The sequence below is a fragment of the Amblyraja radiata genome, chromosome 7, assembly GCF_010909765.2.
Source record: "Amblyraja radiata isolate CabotCenter1 chromosome 7, sAmbRad1.1.pri, whole genome shotgun sequence".
Classification (NCBI taxonomy): domain Eukaryota; kingdom Metazoa; phylum Chordata; class Chondrichthyes; order Rajiformes; family Rajidae; genus Amblyraja; species Amblyraja radiata.
This window is the reverse complement of record NC_045962.1, coordinates 16,143,677-16,163,483: the sequence shown is the minus strand read 5'-3', so window position 1 is coordinate 16,163,483 and position 19,807 is coordinate 16,143,677. Positions and strand designations below refer to the sequence as shown.

The 19,807-nt window shown below is 43.1% G+C and overlaps 1 protein-coding gene across 1 annotated transcript in view; it reads right to left on the bottom strand.

The window, feature by feature from the left end:
• Positions 1-19,807, bottom strand: part of nemp2 (nuclear envelope integral membrane protein 2) — a 35,321-nt gene that overhangs the window by 12,980 nt on the left and 2,534 nt on the right. Inside the window, exons 2-5 of the mRNA XM_033023762.1 lie at positions 11,210-11,313; positions 7,308-7,545; positions 2,739-2,811; positions 2,031-2,121 (exon numbers count right to left, since the gene is read on the bottom strand). Of these exons, the coding sequence (XP_032879653.1) occupies positions 2,031-2,121; positions 2,739-2,811; positions 7,308-7,545; positions 11,210-11,313 (506 nt within the window). The remainder of the gene's footprint in view (positions 1-2,030; positions 2,122-2,738; positions 2,812-7,307; positions 7,546-11,209; positions 11,314-19,807) is intronic.

Below are 19,807 nucleotides of genomic sequence, written 5' to 3'. Positions count from 1 at the left end.
GCGATCCCCGCACACTAACACTATCCAACACACACTAGGGACAATTTACAATTATACTAAGCCAATTAACCTATAAGCCTGTACGTCTTAGGATTGTGGGAGTAAACCGGAGATCCCGGAGAAAACTCACGCTGGTCATGGGGAGAACGGAGAAATTCTGTGCTGACAGCATCCATAGTCAGGATCGAAACTGGGTCTCCGGCGCTGTAAGGCATCAACTCTACCGCTGCGCCACCGTGCCGCCCATATTTGGACCAAGGTTTGGATGAACTCTGCAACTGAGTCCTGGTCTTCGTTAAACTTAAACAGGGGAATGCTGAGAAGCTTATGAGTGCCCCTTTAATAACTCTGTCTACAACAATCTTACTTCACTTTGCTGTTGATTGAGAGTAGACTGGTGGGAGAATAATTAGCCAATTTGAATTTGTCTTGACATTTGTGGACAGGAGATAGCAACAATTTCTGGAATGCAAGTCCTCAGTACTACACTTGGAACATTGTTGGGTTCCATAACCTGTGGCGTATCCAGTACTCGCACATACTGGTATGACAGGACACGCCGTGAAAATGAGTTGGCTGAAGAAAGGCTTTTGTGAAAATGGAGCCTATGGATGAAGCCAAAATGGATCATCCTCATGAGACTTAACCAAAGAGGGTTGGATATGCTTCTGCCTCACCTTTAATATTTGTGCTGGAATCTGCCATTGTTAAATATGTGGATGTTCCTGGAATCTCTACTTTAATTTAATTGGTTAACTGTCCACAACGTTCAGGACCTAGATGGGACAGGCAGCCACACTTTAATTCAATCTACAGATAGCAAAGTCTGTAAACTGTCCACTGCCTGTTGATTTTGTTGTTTGGCACACATAATCCTTTGCGGTATCTCACCTCGTTTTTGGTATATCCTTCTGTATTTCTCATTGACAGCTTTTATCTCGTACTTTTCCCGGACCTACACCGGAAACGTGGCTCACTAAATTTAACTTGCACATTATTAACGCCCGAATAATTTCTGAAGTCTCAGATCCATCGCTAACCTAATACGAGGAAAGCCACCCTACAATCTCCAAAGTTACCACCCAAATGTTTATTTTTTCCGTTCCTATGAGCTCATCCTTAACTAAATAGAAAGTGCCTGAGAAGATGGCCTCTCAATTGAGCAGTTAGGTGACAAGACAGGACGAAAATTGCTCTGACCAGGTGCTAGCACTCATTGCCTACACTGAAACAGGTAGAATCTTATATTGATAGGAGTTGCAGTAGACAATTCAATAAGATCAAGATTGATGTTTTGTCTCAGCACCATTTTCTTGCATTCACCTGATGTCACTTGATTTACCAACTATCAGAAAATATCAATCAGCCTTAGGTGGTCCACCAGTTTTATCCTGATTACACTTTAACGCTTTGGTTTTTGATACAGCCAAGTGAATTGCTGATCAAGCAATTGATCAGAGATCAATTACGAGTCAACCAGTGCTGGAGGTCTTGTCACATTACCCATAGCTGACGTGAATGCCAATTTTCTTCCCTGCTAAACGTCGTTGAATAGGATAGTTTTTTTCCCCAACAACTTGACAGTTGTATTATTATTACTATGGAGTTTTATTTTCATTTAAATTGCTTGTCTCTCAAGGTAAGATTGGATTTTTTTTAAATATTATTTGTTCAGGTCTTCTGATTGTCAATTTAGTAAATAAAGCATATTTTGTGTAACCATGCCAAAGGGGTTGGTGAACAAATTCACCAAAAATCTTAATGAACGATGGATACATTCTACTGCTTATGAAGATAATGTGAGAAAATAAATATTTACGGGCAGGAAATTTTTAGCAACTGATGCAGTTTAAATATTTTAATCACCCATATACAAACTTAAAAATAAAATTAACAAAATTAAAAGATTTTGCCTTTAAATGCAGAAATGTAAATAAACATGCGCAACATGAATAATAAAAATTTAAATGGTAAAATATAATGTATTATCTAAATAAAGATCGTCAGTATTGTCTGAAATCAATTCTTACTTGTATCATTCTTCTGCAAACCAAGAGGATAAGGACTAATATTGCAAAGATTCCTAAAGCAACTCCACAAGAGTAATAAAGCAGTTCACTCCTGCAAGAGGTGGGAAAATCACACAATCGTCAAAATAATAGCCATGTGCAGTAAATTGTTAAACTATTTATAATCACAACAAACTACCTTATTCGGACCTATAGGCATATACTCCAATTTTTTAAAGCAAAGTGTAATTAAATATTTTATAGCCATAGCAAGACAAGTAAAATGGTTTGCAGAGAATAATGAGCGATTACTGAAAAATAACCTCAATTGTTTTAAAATCCATACTAACTTTGATTTGAGCGTATTTGTTCATTTTTTTTCTCTTTTGTCAAAGGTGTATGAATATTAGAAACATATCACTTTTGGTCTGGCTTCTAGTGGAATTTTTATCAAAACAATTTGATTTAGAACAATTCAAAGCTGGTAAATTTGTTAAATTGTGTAGGTTTCTATTCTGCATAAAGATTATGCATTTGTGTTGGTTAATTATTGTCGCCTACCGAGATACAGTGGAAAAACCTTGTTTTGCATGTTATACAGTTAAATCACACAATACATCAGACAGTGCAAAAGAGAAAATAATCAGAGTGCAGAATATAATGTTACAGCTACAGAGAAAGTGGAGATTTAAAACAACATGTGAGGCAATTTGGATATAATTACAATACCTGCTAATGGGTCTTGCAAAGACGAACAGGATAATTCCAGTCACAAACAGAATAATCAGCTTTAATTCAAATGCTGTAACAAACAATTACACAATATTCAATTAATTTAACATGGTTATCTTCCTTTAAAGATAAGTGGACCTGACATTCACTTTCAACTTTTGTGGAGCCAGCCCAATTTTTTTTTTCTGTTAAAATTTGCATTGCTCCCTTTACCTTGTAAGGAGCTACGAATCATCAAGTACCTCAGAAGCTGGACACAAAATGCTGGAGTAATTCAGCGGATCAGGCAGCTCGTCTGAGAGAGTACAGAGGAGATTTACTAGAATGAAGCCTGGGTTTCAGCAACTAAGTTACAGAGAAAGGTTGAACAAGTTAGGGCTTTATTCTTTGGAGCGCAGAAGGTTAAGGGGGGACTTGATAGAGGTCTTTAAAATGATGAGAGGGATAGACAGAGTTGACGTGGATAAGCTTTTCCCACTGAGAGTAGGGAAGATTCAAACAAGGGGACATGACTTGAGAATTAAGGGACAGAAGTTTAGGGGTAACATGAGGGGGAACTTCTTTACTCAGAGAGTGGTGGCTGTGTGGAATGAGCTTCCAGTGAAGGTGGTGGAGGCAGGTTCGTTTTTATCATTTAAAAATAAATTGGATAGTTATATGGACGGGAAAGGAATGGAGGGTTATGGTCTGAGCGCAGGTATATGGGACTAGGGGAGAATACGTGTTCGGCACGGACTAGAAGGGTCGAGATGGCCTGTTTCCGTGCTGTAATTGTTATATGGTTATATGGTTATATGGTCTGGAGAAAGGGAATAGGTGACGTTTTGGGTTGGAACCCTTCTTCAGACTGAAAGACAGAGGTGGGGGCCGGGGGCGAGACTGGATGCGAGAAAAGGTCAGAGCAAATCAGGGTAAGCAACAGATGACCTCAGGTAGGGTGAAGTCCACAACGAACCATTGCTTGGAAGCGAGAATTTTTGAAGAGAAACAGATAAGGTTGAAAACTCTCAGGAGGTTAATTATTATAATCTATAGAGAAAGAGAAAAAGTTAGTGTTTTAGGCTGATGACATTTCACCAGTGCTGGCAAGGGATCACCAACCTGCAATGGCACTTCTATCCCTCTCCTTGAAGGTGCTGCTTGACCTGCTGAGTTTCCAGCATTTTTTGGTTTATTTGCAAGCTCTTGTTTGGTCAATGTTTTAGGCCAGGAGTGGGTCAACAGAAAGTTCTCTGATCTAAAAAAAAAATTCCCTTCCAATAACATCGCAACTAGCACAAAGCAATATATATATATGCATCCTGATGTTCTCAGTATGAATTTGTGATATTGAATAAAACATTCCTTACATATGATCATAATACTAACTTAATCAGCCTTAGAAAGGTTACTAAATTTTGTTGCAAACCTTCGTACTGATATAATTGTGGGAGCATCTAAATGAAACACTGACGCCTATACATATTTCTTACTATATTCAAATGAGTCATATACCAGGTGAAGATTATGTAATACATGTTAAATACAAAATACAAATGTCTATTTTGGCTCACCATTATATTCACAAAAAGAAAATGTAACTGTCTTCCCCTGTATTGCAGTGAATGCATAACTGGCGACAAACTGATAATACTGTAAATATTGTAAGTCCCAGAAAAAAATGTTTTGAATAACAAGCTACTGTACTTAGAGAACAGAAATGAAATTCAGTGGCATTAATGCTACTCTAATTAATATCTCTAAAGACAGACACAAAATGCTGGAGTAACTCAGCGGGACAGGCAGCATCTTTGGATGAGGATCCAGAGACGCTGCCTGTCCTGCTGAGTTACTCCAGCATTTTGTGCCTATCTTTGGTGCAAACCAGCATCTGCAGTTCCATCCTCCACCTCTAAACTAAACTCTGGTTACATTAGCATTGTCCATAGAAGCAATAAGGCTGCCATACAATTAAAATGGCATCCAGTTCTTTGAGGCAGCATGTACTGAAAAACCCCAGAAAAAGTAAAATTGTGATGATCCACTTTCCTTTTGTTCAGTAATTCAGATGGTTTTACATCTGGCTCAACAGTGCTGTTTCGCATGCTCCCTTTAAACCCATCTTGGTCTCGATTCCCGCACTTCTTTTGAACTCACCAGGGCACTGTTTCCTGTAAACTCATCAGTGTCAGGATTCCCACACTCCTTTTAAACCTATACGGTCCCATTCCTACTACTCCGAGTTCATAAGATCATAAGTGATAGGAGCAGAATTAGGCCATTCGGCCCATCAAGTCTACTCTGCCATTCAATCATGGCTGATCTATCTCTCCCTCCTAACCCCATTCTCCTGCCATTACCCCCGGCACCCGATAAGTTCACTGGATAATTTATTATGCTACTGTGTCACACCTGTAAATTGCCACTATGTTAGTGTATTATTAAAAATAATATCTAATAGTTTGGAAAAATCTTCCAGCCTGGCATCAAAGTATTGAGGGTATCAAATATTTACATACTTGGCACGGTGCGGATGCTGAAATCTGCTGGTGGAAATCAAAATGGCCAAGCAGCGTCCGTGGAGGCAAAGCAATGGCAGGCGTGTCAGGTTGAGACCTTGTATCAAGACACCCTCTGTAAGAGGTGAGAGGCAGGGGTGAGACGAGGCCTAGTAGTTGAGAGGTGGGGATGGACAGATGGTGGGCGAGAGGGAGGGGAAAGATGGGAATGGTAAATCATAGGAGAAACTTGCTGAGTTGGAGGATGAAATGCAGATGGGCCCATGGTATGAAGATGGAGGGAGATTTGATACAGAGGTAGGCAGGGTATAGGTGATACACGTAATGCTTTTAATGCAGGTGGAACAAACTGGTGATTGGAATAGCAATAAAAGGCACAAAGTGCTGGAGTAACAATGGGTCAGGCTGCACTTCTGGAGAACATGGATAGGTGACGTTTCGGATTGGGGGCCCTTCTTTAGACTGATTATTGTGGGGGGGGGGGGGGAAGAAAGCTGGAAGAGAGGAGAGGCAGGACAAAGCCTGGCGTGTAATAGGTGGATACAGGTGAAGGGGGGTGGGGGGGGGGGGGGGGGTAGGTGATAGGCAGATGGCTGGACAAAGGGCAGAGATGAAAAGACAAAAGTGTGAGATTAGGATAGAAGAGTTGTGATCAGTGCAGCCAGAGGAAGGAACATAGGTGGAAGGGGAGATGAGAATTTTATTCCAATATTAGGTGACTAATCTATAGCAATCCCCCCCCTTCTCCCCCTCCCTTTTTCACCCCTCCTTTTTCCAGTGCCCCACCTCGACTCGTACTCACTTCTCCCCATCCCACTCCTCTGCCCCCTACATTCCTTCCTCTGGTTGCACTATTCGATCCTCTACTTTAAAGATACAGTATGGAAGCAGGCCCTTCGGCCCACCAACATGCTGACCAGCAATCACCCCTTTACAGTAGTTTGGTTTTATTCCACTTTCTCATCCACTCCCTACACATTAGGGGCAATTTTACAAGAGGCCAATTGACCTACAAACCTACACATCTTTGGGATTTGGGAGGAAACTGGAGCACCCAGAGGAAACCCACGCAGTCAGGAAGAACTTGCAAACTCCACATAAGGCAGCGTCCGAGGTCAGAATTGATCCTGGGTCTCTGACATCACGAGGCAACGACTCTACCAGATGAATCACTGTCCTAATCTCACACCTCTTGTCGTTTCATCTCTGGCCTTTATCCAACATTATGAACCCCCCCCCCCCTCTCAACTGCATCCACCTATCACTCTCCAGGCTTTGTTCTGCCCCTTCTCTCTTCCAACTTTCTCCCCTTACCCACAAGCACAATCAGTCTTAAGAAGGGTCCCGACCCGAAACATCACCTATCCATGTTCTCCACAGATGCTGCCTGACCCACTGAGTTATACAGCACTGCGGTTTTTTTTTAAACCAGCATCTGCAGTTCCTTGTTCAGTTTTCAGTTATAGTTTATTGTCATGTGTACAGTGGAAAGCTTTTGTTGCCTGTTAACCAGACAGCGGAAAGGCAATACATGATCACAATCGAGCCATGTCTACATGAATGGGAAAAGCAGATCAAAGGAGCAGAAACCCGGGCAGATTGGGGTGTGGGTGATGGGCGAGTAGAACTAGGTCGGGGGAGAGGAATGATTTGGTCTAATGGTGAGGGCGGTGATGTGGAATGGAAAAGGCAGACAAAAGAAGAGAGAACCTAGCTATACCAAGTATACTCCTACTGATCCATCTAAGTAGATGGTAGCTTTCCCCTGACGCAGTCTGAAGAAGGGTCACGACACAAAAAAAATCACCTATTCCTTTTCTCCAGAGATGCTGTTTGACCCGCTGAGTTACTCCTGCTTGTTGAGTCTATGTTCGGTTTAAACCAGCGGTTTCGGTTTTTATCCATTTGCCTCCGCAAATACTGCGTTACCCACCCTCCAGCAGTTTGTGTTTTGCTCCAGCATCTGTAGTTTTATTAATTTCTCAACAAGTTTGCATACATTATCAAGAAATGAAATAGGCGCAACGTTAATAGAATGGTTAAGGGACAAGAAATCGTTAAAACTTACATGGCTTTGTCACTGTAATGGTGTACTCTGGATAGGACTTCATGGGGTTTAGTTTGAAGCAAGCTTTACTATCAAAATGTTCAACACTGATGTTGAATTCCGAAGTTACTTTTTCATTAGATGATACGACTTGATAGTAGAAGTAGACAATGAGGTCTTTCAGCGTTTCAGATTTATTAAAGAAAATTTCATCCGAAGGATATGTAAGGCGCAATTGCTCCGGACAGCTAATTTTAATCTAGAATAGAGAAAATAAAATAGATGAGATCAACCGTTTCCAAAACATCCCTGTAACTTGAATAATTATCCCAATGCCAAACCACCTAAGAGCATGGGCGGAAATCCCGGGGGGGGGGGGGGGTGGGACAGGGAGACACATCCCCCACATGTTTTGAGAGGTGGGGGACAATCCCCCCCATGTTTTGTAATCCGGATTGTAAAACTCGGTGAAAAAAAAATCCATTAAAAATCTCCGCTTTCCGCGAGACAGTGGGGGTGGGACTGATAATCGAGGGCGCCGATTGGACAAGAGAGACGCGCGGTGATTGGATGAGGGAGACGTCCTGGTGGAGCAAAGATCATAGAGCGTAGCTTGAATCGGCCCGTTCGCGGGGCCTTTCATCGTCCAGCCCGGCGCAGCTTAAAATCGGCCACGGGATCTTCCACCGCCCCGTGGTCAAATTGCTGCAACGGGGCGATCGAGGCTCCCGATGTTGAAGCCCCCGCCAGGCGATGAAAGGGCCCTCGAACGGGCCGATTGAGGCCCCATGATTCGTGGCGGACGAATCTGCTGTTGCTGGAGTTCGGAGTTGGCCACCAACCAGGTCAGCTCCCAATGTTACTGTCCACAGGGCCCACAGCTGAAGTCTCCAAAGCCTTGTGTACTTGTGTGTGTGTGCGCGTATGCGAGCGTGTGTGTGTGTGTGTGTGTGTGTGTGTGTGTGTGTGTGTGTGTGGCGCATGGCGCTAAGAAATTGTGTGTGTGTGTCCCCCCATGTTTTGATATCGATTTCCGCCCCTGCCTAAGAGCACTTATCAGAGTACCATACGAAAATAGTGAAAACCAGCTGTATTTTTTGCAAGTCCAAGAATAAACAAAAAAAAACTGAAAAGATTCCAGTCTTGTTCCTTCCTCTGGCTGCACTGGTGACAACCTTTCTCAGAATAAATTTACAAGGTACATCCTCACGGTGTATCGCATCAGTAAGGCTGGACGTATCATCAAGGATGCCTGTCACCCTGCTCATTCCCTATTCTACCTTCTGGGAGAAGATACAGAAGCTTGAAAGTCCAGTCATCCAGACTTCAGAACTGCTTCTTTCCAATGGCTTTCCGATTCTTGAATCAATCACCCCTTTCAAATGCTGCCCGTCCCACTGAGTTACTCCAGCTTTTTGTGTCCATCTTCAATTTAAACCAGCATCTGCAGTTCCTTCCTACACCTCATTCAAACCCGTTCCCAGCGGTGCTGCCACCTACACTCATTGTTAGCTCTACCTCTTTTGGTTATTCCATTAAGGCACTTCAGTATTTTTAATTTTACACTACTTCAGATGGCACTACAATCGACTGATTTACACTCATCATAGTATTTATTGTAGTATCAATCATTTACGGTATACTAATCATTCTGTGAGATTCATGTGAACAAGGAATTTAATTGCACCCTGGTGACGATAAATTAATCTGAATCAAAATCTGAGGTATCTTCCAACATTTCAATGAAAAAATAAAAAACAAATTCCAATTTATGTTTGAAACAAAATAGGAATGGTGACAACACAACAGCGTTATTTACACCTTCAGATGTTCCAAAGTACTTCTCAGCCAACAAAGTCTAAAGATTAAAGTGCTGATCTTACAGAGGTGTATAAAATTGTGAGGAATACATTGGGTAGATGCACTGAGTCTCTTGCCCAGAGTAGGGAAATTGAGGACCAGAGGACATAGGTTCGTGAAGGGGAAAATATATAATAGGAATTAGCTTTTTCACACAAAGGGTGGTGTGTGTATGGAACAAGCTGCCAGAGGAGGTAGTTGAGGCTGGGACTATCCCAACATTTAAGAAACAAGTAGACAGGTACATGGATAGGACAGGTTTGAAGGGACAAGGACCAAATGCTGGCAGGTGGGACTAGTGTACTTGGGACAATTTGGCCAGTGGTGGCAAGTTGGGCCGAAGGGCCTGTTTCCACACTGTATCACTCTATGACTCTAATTACACATAATTATTCCAATATTTGCAATAGCTGCCTTGATCATTGGACATTTAGGAAGGCCTTTTAGTGCATTCTTTCCTAACTACAAAAAATGGGAACCATAATATTTGACTTTTAAACGTTCGGCTGTTCCAAATTACCTCCAGGATATTTGTGCTGCCTACCTGAAATTCTGTTCGATGTACTGATCAGAAAATAAAGCACTTTCCATTTTTGACCTTAATCGACACTTCCTTAGATTAAACCTAAGTAAAATGTGCCATTGCATTGTTAATTTGTTTAGAAACAGATGGAAATTAAAAATCATTCTTAAATTTGAAGTCCATTTTCAGAAAGTTAATACTTAACAATCTTCTGAAACTAAGGAGCGTTTCAAGATGTTTGCTAGCCCCTGGCCTTAAATAGGCGTGGAACCTGAAATGGAACCTGAAATGTATATGGTTTTTACTTTTTTTTTTAAAGTGCAAAATTCAAGAAATCTTGATTTGTGCACAAATTTCTGGTTGAAATATCATGGTTGATCTCGGGCAATTGTCAGTGAATTGTATTGGAAGAAAAGCAGGAAAACATGGCAGCCAGATTGTTTGGACTAGAAAAAGCAATGGCCAGAACAAAAGAACTTCTCTGATTTTGTTTTGAAGCATAGGTTATTTTATTTTCATCTGGAAAACAAGATCTAGCTGTTGTCATTGCTCTCAATTAAAGATCTGAAATGCTAATCCATTTCCTTCCTCCAATAAAACTGCCTTGCCTACTGAGTACTACCATCACTTTCTTTTTCCAAGGGTGATAGGACAATTTAATATTTCATCTGAAATGTGGAACCATAAAAAACAAACTCAATTCCTTCACAGTGTATGGAGTGCAAATCTAAATAACGTGGTTGGGTCTCTGGAATAGAAATTGAACAACGCTCAGCTTCAAAAGATGAGGTGTAGGAAAGAACAGCAGATGCTGGGTTAAATCAAAGATAGACACAAAATGCTGGAGTAACTCAGCGAGACAGGCCGCATCTCTGCAGAGAAGGAATGGGTGACGTTTCGGGTCGAGTCTGAAGAAGGGTTTCGACCCAAAACGTCACCCATTCCTTCTCTCCGGAGATGCTGCCTGTCCTGCTGAGTTACTCCAGCATTTTGTGTCAATCTTCAAAAGATGAGTGGTTAGTTGTATAAGGCAGCAACCATGGCTGTTATTAACAAAATATTTTACTACATCAATTTCTGGTGCTGAAAACTGTCTCTTGTCAGTCCATCTATCTATTTCAGGGTTTTTTCTGTTGAATCGGCATAAACAAATAATTCTGGAACCTATGTAAACAAAACATCTAAAGTGCAAGGTGCATTTCTCTCATACTCTACTTTAGAAATACAGCGTGGAAACAGGCCCACCGAGTCCATGCCGACCCGCGATAAACACGTACACTAGCATTATCCTACACAAGTTGGGACATTTACAATTTTACCAAAGCAAATTAACCTACAAACCTGTAGGTCTGTGGAGTGTGGGAGGAAACGGGAGCACCCGGTGAAAACCCATGGTTACAATGAGAACAAACAAATTCCGTGGTCAGGATCGAACCCAGGTAAGGCAGCAACTCTACCACTGCATCACATGTCACAATGAAATAACTACGTTTATCAGTCTTTGTGTTGTAAGCCTTCTGAGATTCACGTGATATCTTACCTTCACTGCTGACCAATTATCAGTGAACACAGGCTTTTGAGTAAATTCATAACAAAAGAGCTCCATTCTGTTTCTTATATATATATTTCCTTCCTTTAACAGCACTGTAAAGAAAACACAATGAAATATTAAAAATAAATTCCATACCAAATGTACAAAGGTAAGCAATAAAATTACATTTGAACTGTTGGGGCATTATTTTTTATCTGTTCCTCTAAAGAATCCATAAAAGGTCATACAGCATGGAAACAGGCCCTTCGGCCCAAATTGCCCATGTCATCCAAGGTGTCCCATCTACACTAGTCTAGCGTGCCAGTGTTTGGCCCATATCACTCCGAAACCGGTCCTATCCATGTACGTGACCAAGGTGAAGGCTATTTTTGACGAATGCTCAAAATAAAAATATATCTCCTAACATCGTTTCTTTCTGCCATTATTTCAAGAGAATTGAAAAATGTTTTGTTCAATGTTTTATTTTTATGACATGCAATGGATTTCTAAATGTGGTAGCCTAGTTATCTCCCAGTTATCATATTATTTTGAAGGGTTAGAGTCATAGAGTGATACAGTGTGAAAACAGGCCCTTCGGCCCAACTTGCCCACACCGGCCAACAATGTCCCAGCTACACTAGTCCCACTTGCCTGCATTTGCTTGGTTCTTTACATTGGCTTCTTCCTTTCCTCAAATAGCCCTTTGACATTGAAAATGACATGTTTCTTTTCCAATTCTATGGTTTCTGTTATTGCTAAGATAACCAATGAGGCCTCTGTGGCACATGGATTTCACTGTAGTTGGGCCAGAAGGTGTTTGGCAGAATGACTGAGATCATAGTTTGGGAGGAGTTGTGCCTCTTTCACATTATGCTGTGCTTTTGTGTCCTGCTAACACAGGAGTCAGCAACCTTGTTCTGCCTAGGGGCCAGGACCCATGTCTGTGAGCAGATGGCAGGCCACATCTATATTACTAAAAGTCTGAACTTGACCACTTTCTGTTGTTCTGTATATTGATTTTAGAAAAAAATGCTGCCACGTACGACTGTGATTTTTGGCCATCTTACTCAGAGTCCCCCTCCACTGCGCAGGACAAGAGGATATTTCCCATTGATGAAATATAAAAGAGTTATTAGTGTTTTAAAAAATGTTCTCTCTCCTGAAGGCCACGCGCCTTCCAGAGGGACTATAAAACCCGGAAGTGTTGAGTGGCTCAGTCAGTCTCTGCAAGATGAGGTTTTACTGACCTGTCAGTGCCCTTAATTTGGAAATGCTAAAGCTGTGTTGCCTTTGGTTTGGAAATGCTAAAGCTGTGTTTCCTTTGGTTTGGAAATGCTAAAGCTGTGTTGCCTTTGGTTTGGAAATGTTAAAGCTGTGTTGCCTTTGGTTTGGAAATGCTAAAGCTGTGTTGCCTTTGGTTTGGAAATGCTAAATCTCTGTTGCCTTTGGTTTAGAAATGCTAAAGTTGTCTTGCCTAATTAAAGTTGCCTTGCCTTCTATATAATTAAAAGTCTAATCTTGACCACTTCCTGTTTGCACTTTATATTGATTTTAGAAAAAAATCTACCACGTACGGCTGTGATTTTTGGCCATCTTACTCAGTCCCCATCCGCTCATCAGGTGCCGAGGATTTTTCCCATCGATGAAAATTAAAAGTTATTAGTGTTTAAAAAATGTTTAGATTCTCTCTCCTGTCAATCACGCCATGAAGCCCACACCCCTTCTGGTGGGAGGGGGGGGAGGGACTATAAAACCCAGAAGTGTGGGCGTGGCTCAGTCTCTGCAAGATGAAGGAGGGAGAGGTCACGACTCGCTGTCTTTAGTGGCCTTGCACCCTGCTTGAAGTGGTATGAAACTGCACTTGAATTTGGTAGCCTTGCACCCTGCTTGAAATGGAATTTCAAGGAATAGCCGTGAGTCAATTGCCAGCCCACCAGCTGTGAGTGAGTGAGCTGCCAGCACAACAGGCTTGAGTGACTGAGCCGCCAGCCCAAGAATCCCACAATGTCCATACTAGCCATCTGGAAACCAGTCCCTTCAGCCCACAACACCCATACTAGCGCTCCAGAAAGCCCCCCCCACCCCTCACTGGCCACCAATATTGGAATTGGTGGGGAGGTGGAATATTGCGTTGGAGGACCAGCCGTCCCATGTGATGCTGGGACCCAGAGGGTCCCACTTAGTCTAGTAGTTAATAAATGGTAACAATAATACATACCAACTAAATTAGTGATTAATAATATACTAAAAATACATAAATTAGTTATAATGCATATTAACTAGTGTGACACTTGATGTTGTTTTTCCCATTAGTTTTCACGTGTTTTTCCAATTTGTTTTCTGCAGTTCCCAGATCCCTCGCGTCCCCGGGACTGGCTGCAGTTCCCAGGTCGCCTGCGTGCTCTGGGACTGGCTGTAGCGCCATGTTCGCGAAAAGAAATGGAAAAAAAAAATCCGCCTGCAGGTCAGATGATTCCGGGTTACGGGCCGAATCTGGCCCGTGGGCCTTAGATTGCCGACGCCAGTTCTGATGGGCCTGTCCCACTTAGGCGACGTTTTAGGTGACTGCAGTCGCCACATGGTCGCCCACTATTCGCGAGTGGTTGCCGGGGAGTCGCCTTCATGGTCGTGAGGAGTTCCCGCATTCTGGGAACTAGTTGCTGCCTCATTATGGTCGCCGCAAATTTTTCAACATGTTGAAAAATTAGCGACGACTAGAATGAAGCCGCAATGGAGAGTAGCGAGAATTCTCGAGCCGTAGGTGAGTCGCCAGGAGGTCCTAAAGGGTTGCCAGGAGGTCAAAGGTTCTCGTAGGTTGTAGCCGGTGCTGAGCGGTGAATTTCATTGGCTCATTGGGAAAAAAAATGTAAGCAGTAGTTTTCAGAACCAAGGATAACAGATCGGTAATATTAAATGTCAGCCGAGTATCACAGCCGTGTTTCTCTGGCTTCTTAAAAGTTGTCTGACTTCTTACTACAAAAGTTGTCTCCACTCCTTCTTCTCCCCCCTCTGCCAGGACGCTGACATTAGTTTGCTTATGTTTAATATAGCCAGCAAAGTTGGAGGATTATGGAAAGAAGGAGTAGATGATTACACCTTTTACTGCGGACGGCCAAAAGTCATGCTAGTAGATAAAAGATGATGGTGAATTTTACCACGGATGTGTAGAATTGTTGAGAGGTAGCTTTAGGTTTAACTTTACAATTATCCAATGTACCCAGGTACAGTGAAAAGCTTTGTTTTGCATATTATTCAATCAGATCAGATAATTCTATACATAATACAACCACGTCAAACGCAAGTACAATTAGGAAGAGCAAAGGGGAAGATACAGAGCGCAGAATATAGTATTTAGTATTGGAGCGCAACTTTGGGGACAAAGTTCAATGTCTGCAAAGGGGTCGTGGTGAATCGGACAGTACCATCAGATATGGTGGTCCGGTATTGTTGGAGTGGTATGGAATAGCACAGCCAAGTTGGTGGACAACCTTCATTTTGCAGATGTTGAGTGGATCACCCATCCTCTAATATGCTCCAGGGCACAAGTTGGTTACGATTTGTATGCTGCCCTACAACTGGCCTGCATTGCAACCAAAACTACACACAATACTCCAGGTGTGGTCTCACTAGGGCTCTGTACAACTGCAGAAGGACCTCTTTGCTCCTATATTCGATTCCTCTTGTTATAAAGGCCAACATACCATTCGCTTTCTTCATTGCCTGCTGTACCTGCATGCTTACTTTCATAGACTGATGAACAAGGACCCCCAGATCCCGTTATACTTCCCTTTTCCCAACTTGGCGCCATTTAGATAGTAATCTGCCTTCCTGTTTTTGCTACCAAAGTGGTGAACCTCACATTTATCCGCATTAAACTTCATCTGCCACTCCCCCAACCTGTCCAAGTCACCCTGCATTCTCATAGCATCCTCCTCACATTTCACACTGCCACCCAGCTTTGTGTCATCTGCAAATTTGCTAATGTTACTTTGAAACCCTTCATCCAAATGGGGTACCTTCATCCAAATCATTGATGTATATTGTAAATAGCTGCTGTCCCAGCACCGAGCCTTGCGGTACCCCACTAGTCACTGCCTGCCATTCTAAAAAGGATCCGTTAATCCTTACTTTTTGTTTCCTGTCTGCCAACCACTTCTCTATCCATGTCAGCACTCTACCCCCAATACCATGTGCCCTAATTTTGCCCACTAATCTCCTATGTGGGTCCTCATCAAATGCTTTTTGAATGTCCAGGTACACTACATCCACTGGCTCTCCCTTGTCCATTTTCCTAGTTGCATCTTCAAAAAATTCCAGAAGATTAGTCAAGCATGATTTCCCCTTTGTAAATCCATGCTTAGGTGTGTTTAAATGCCTCCTTCATGCAGGTATAAGAGAGCTCTCAGCACCTAGTCTTTCCTCCATTCTTTCCATCACCTTTGGAAACTTTTATTGCTGTTTATCAACATGTGGACCAAAGTTGTCCCAATGAAAGCCAAAGAAGCCATTAAGAGACTGAGAGACAAGAATAAAACTGTTAGATACATCAGCCAAACCTTGGGCTTACCAAAATCAACTGTTTAGAACATCATTAAGAAGAAAGAGAGCACTGGTGGGCTTACTAATCACAAATGGACTGGCAGGCCAAGGAAGACCTCCACAACTGGTGACAGAAGAATTCTGGCTATAATAAAGAAAAATCCCCAAACACCTATCTGACTGATCAGAAACACTCTTCAAGGGTCCGGTGTGGATTTGTCAATGACCACTGTCCGCAGAAGACTTCATGAACAGAAATATAGAGGCTACACTGCAAGATGCAAACCACTGGTTAGCCGCAAAAATAGGATGGCCAGGTTACAGTTTGCCAAGAAGTGCTTAAAAGAGCAACCACAGTTCTGGAAAAAGGTCTTGTGGACAGATGAGATGAAGATTAACTTATATCATACGCGAAGAAATGGCTCGGGGTCCCACGATGTCTAACTAACATCGGCCTATATGGCAAAGGGGTCCTGGAACTACCTCTCACTAGTCTAACAGAGGAATACAAGTGTTCTAAAGTAAGACTTCAGATGACACTGAGGGACTCTAGAGACAAGACCATCAGTGCTGTTGCGCCGCCCCTAGTAACTGGCCGGAAGTGGACGCCATCTGATGCAGTACAGCAAGCTTCATCAGCCCTGAGATACAAAGACATCGTGGGGCAAGTCCAGCAGGGAAGAGGAGGCTTTGGCCTTACGACAAGTAAACCAACTTGGCGAAAGGCCACAACATCAGAGCGGAGGACATTGGTGGTCGAGGAGGTGCGGCGACAAGAGGAGGCCGCAAGAAGTGCAAAGGCGGTCTCTCTTGCCAAACAGGGGCAATGGATGCAGTGGGAAGGTGTGGAGCGGAGGAAGATCAGCTGGAAAGAACTATGGGAAATGGAAGCAAGCAAGATCAGCTTCATCATCAGAGCGACTTATGACGTGCTTCCATCACCAAAGAACCTCCATCAGTGGTACGGCGAGGATCCAACCTGTGCCCTCTGCCCAACTCCAGCGACCCTCAAACACATCATGGTAGGCTGCAAGACCAGCCTCACGCAAGGGAGATACACGTGGCGGCATAATCAGGTACTAAAAAGCCTGGCATCAGCCCTTGAGAACAGGCGGTGTGCGACCAACTCCTTGCCTCCGAGAGCAAGCAACCCCCTCCCCCTAAGGGCAACAACCTTTGTCCGAGAAGGACAGAAAACATCTAAACATCCTTCCACCAGATCAGAAGAAGGAAACCTATGCAGGGCCCGCGACTGGAGGATGCTGGCGGACATCGGCCGACAACTAGTTTTTCCACCTGAAATTGCTTCCACCAACCTCAGGCCAGACTTGGTGTTCTGGTCCCCTTCACAGAAGACTGCTTACATCATAGAGCTCACAGTTCCATGGGAGAACTCTGTTGAGGAGGCCTATGAGCGTAAGAAGCTGCGTTACGCAGAGCTTGCAGCAGAGGCAACGCAGCGTGGCTGGAACACCAAAGTCTATCCAGTTGAAGTGGGATGCAGAGGATTTGTTGCGTCATCTACCATCAGACTGCTGAAGGAGCTTGGAATCCACGGTCAGGCTCTGCGGAAGACCATAAGATCACTCTCAGAGGCGGCTGAAAGAAGCAGCCGGTGGATTTGGCTCAAGCGGAAAGACCCATGCTGGGCCCCAAGTATTTCAGGGTGAATCTTTGGGACGGTTTGACACGGGACACGCGCTGAGGGCTGATCATCCTGCAGCGGGCCGCCCTTGTGGAGGGTGTATAGTGTTAAAAGGCCGAAACACCCAGTGATGCAAGGGTACACTACTGATGATGTGTCCTGTGCCCAACTGTCCTGAAGGTTACCCAGGCCAAGATATACGTATCCACTCCCCCACCCCCCCCCCCCCGCCCCCCCCCCCCACAGATGTTGAGCGTCTACCACTCTCAACAATCAACGAATGTCGTGAAATGCTCCCCACCTATTGGCACAAGGGACTTCTTAACATCTTGTCCTGTGTATTTGATTCAGAGTGATGGCAAGAGCAAAGTATGGAGGAGAGAAGGAACGTCCCAAGATCCCAAGCACCACCTCATCTGTGAAACACGGTGGTGGGGGTGTTATGGCCTGGGCACTTATCTTAATTGATGGTGATGGTAGTAGGATAATGAATTCTGAAGAGTATAGACACATTCTATCTGCTCAAGTTCAAACAAATGCCTCAAAACTCATTGGTCGGCGGTTCATTCTACAGCAAGACAATGATCCCAAACATACTGAAAGCAACAAAGGAGTTTTTCAAAGTTAAAAATTGGTCAATTCTTGAGTGGCCAAGTCAATCACCCGATCTGAACCCAATGGGCATACCTTTTATATGCCGAAGAGAAAACTGAAGGGGACTATCCCCCAAAACAAGCATAAGCTAAAGATGGCTGCAATACAGGCCTGGCAGAGCATCACCAGAGGACACCCAGCAACTGGTGATGTCCATGAATCGCAAACTTCAAGCAGTCATTGCATGCAAAGGATATGCAAACAAAAATTAAACATGACTACTTTCATTTACATGACATTGCTGTGTCCCAAACATTATGGTGCCCTGAAATGGGGGGGACTACACTACTAGCAGCATGGTGTCAAAACAATAACCTCTCCTCAATGTCAGCAAATTGGAACTGGTTGTCAACTTCAGCAAGTAGGTGAAGTGGAGATGATCGAGAGCTTCAGACCCCCTGGTGGCAATATCACCAACAATTTGTCCTGGACCCACTACATTGATGCTACAGCCAAGAAAGCCTCTACTTCCTCAACAAAAAAACAAGCCTGTGGGAGGAAATCAATGCATCAGGCAGCATTCTTCAGACTGAAGGAGGGTCCCAATGCAAAACAGTGTCATCCATGTCCCCCCACAGTTGCTGCTTGGCACACTGAGTTCCTCCACAAGTTTGTTTTTACTCAAGGTCCCAGCATCTTCAGTCTCTTGTCTCCCCTACTTTATCAGAAGGCTAAAGAAAGTCTGCAAGTCTCCGATGACACTCACCAATTTCTACAAATGCACCATAGAAATCATCCGATCTGAATGCGTCACAGCTTGGAATGGAAATTGCTATGCCATTTAGGACTGAGATGAGGAAAAACTTTTTCACCTAGAGAGTTGTGAATCTGTGGAATTCTCTGTCACAGAAGGCAGTGGAGGCCAATTCACTGGATGTTTTCATGAGAGAGTTAGATTTAGCTCTTGGGGCTAATGGAATCAAGGAAACTGGGGAAAAAGCAGGAACGGGGTACTGATTTTGGATGATCAGCCATGATCATATTGAATGGCGGTGCTGGCTCGAAGGGCCAAATGGACTACTCCTGCAACTATTTTCTAGGTTTATATCTCGCACTTGTTAGAGTTAAATTCCATTTCCCATTCCTTGGCCCGTCTTCCCAATTGATCTTGTTCTTGTTGTAAACTTAAATTTACACAACCTTTGCAAAAAATGTTAACTACATAATCATCTAAATTGTTAATGTATATAGCAAACAGCAGCAAACCCAGCATTGAACACTACAGCATATCACTGGTCATATGCCTTCAATCAGATAAGCAATCCTCCACAACTAACCTTTGACCACAATTTGAAAGCTCGGCTTGGGTTCCATGCAATCTAAAGCACACAAACAAACTGAAATCTGAAATAAAATAACTTTCAAAATGTAACTGGACAACTAATTATGTCAAAATTAGAAAAGGAGTATTATTATTTTTCTGAGGAGCGGCAAATGCAAAGTTGTGCATCGATCACTAGGTAAAGATTAACACTTCTTACACCAAAGCAAATCACAAGCATATCTATGTTAGCTGGTGAGTGTTATATTTGGAGAGGGTCCATTTACAATATATTCCAAGCAGAGAGATTATTGAAAAATGTAGAATAAATAAAATGGCCATGGAGTCTCATTGGGGACTTTTGAACTAATGTTAACCGAACTTTAGATGAATACAAAATGCTGGAGTAGCTCAGCTGGTCGGGCAGCAACTCTGTAAGAAATGGATAGGTGACATTTCAGGTCGGGATCCTTCTTCAGTGTCCTCTTGTGTCTATCTTTAGTATAAA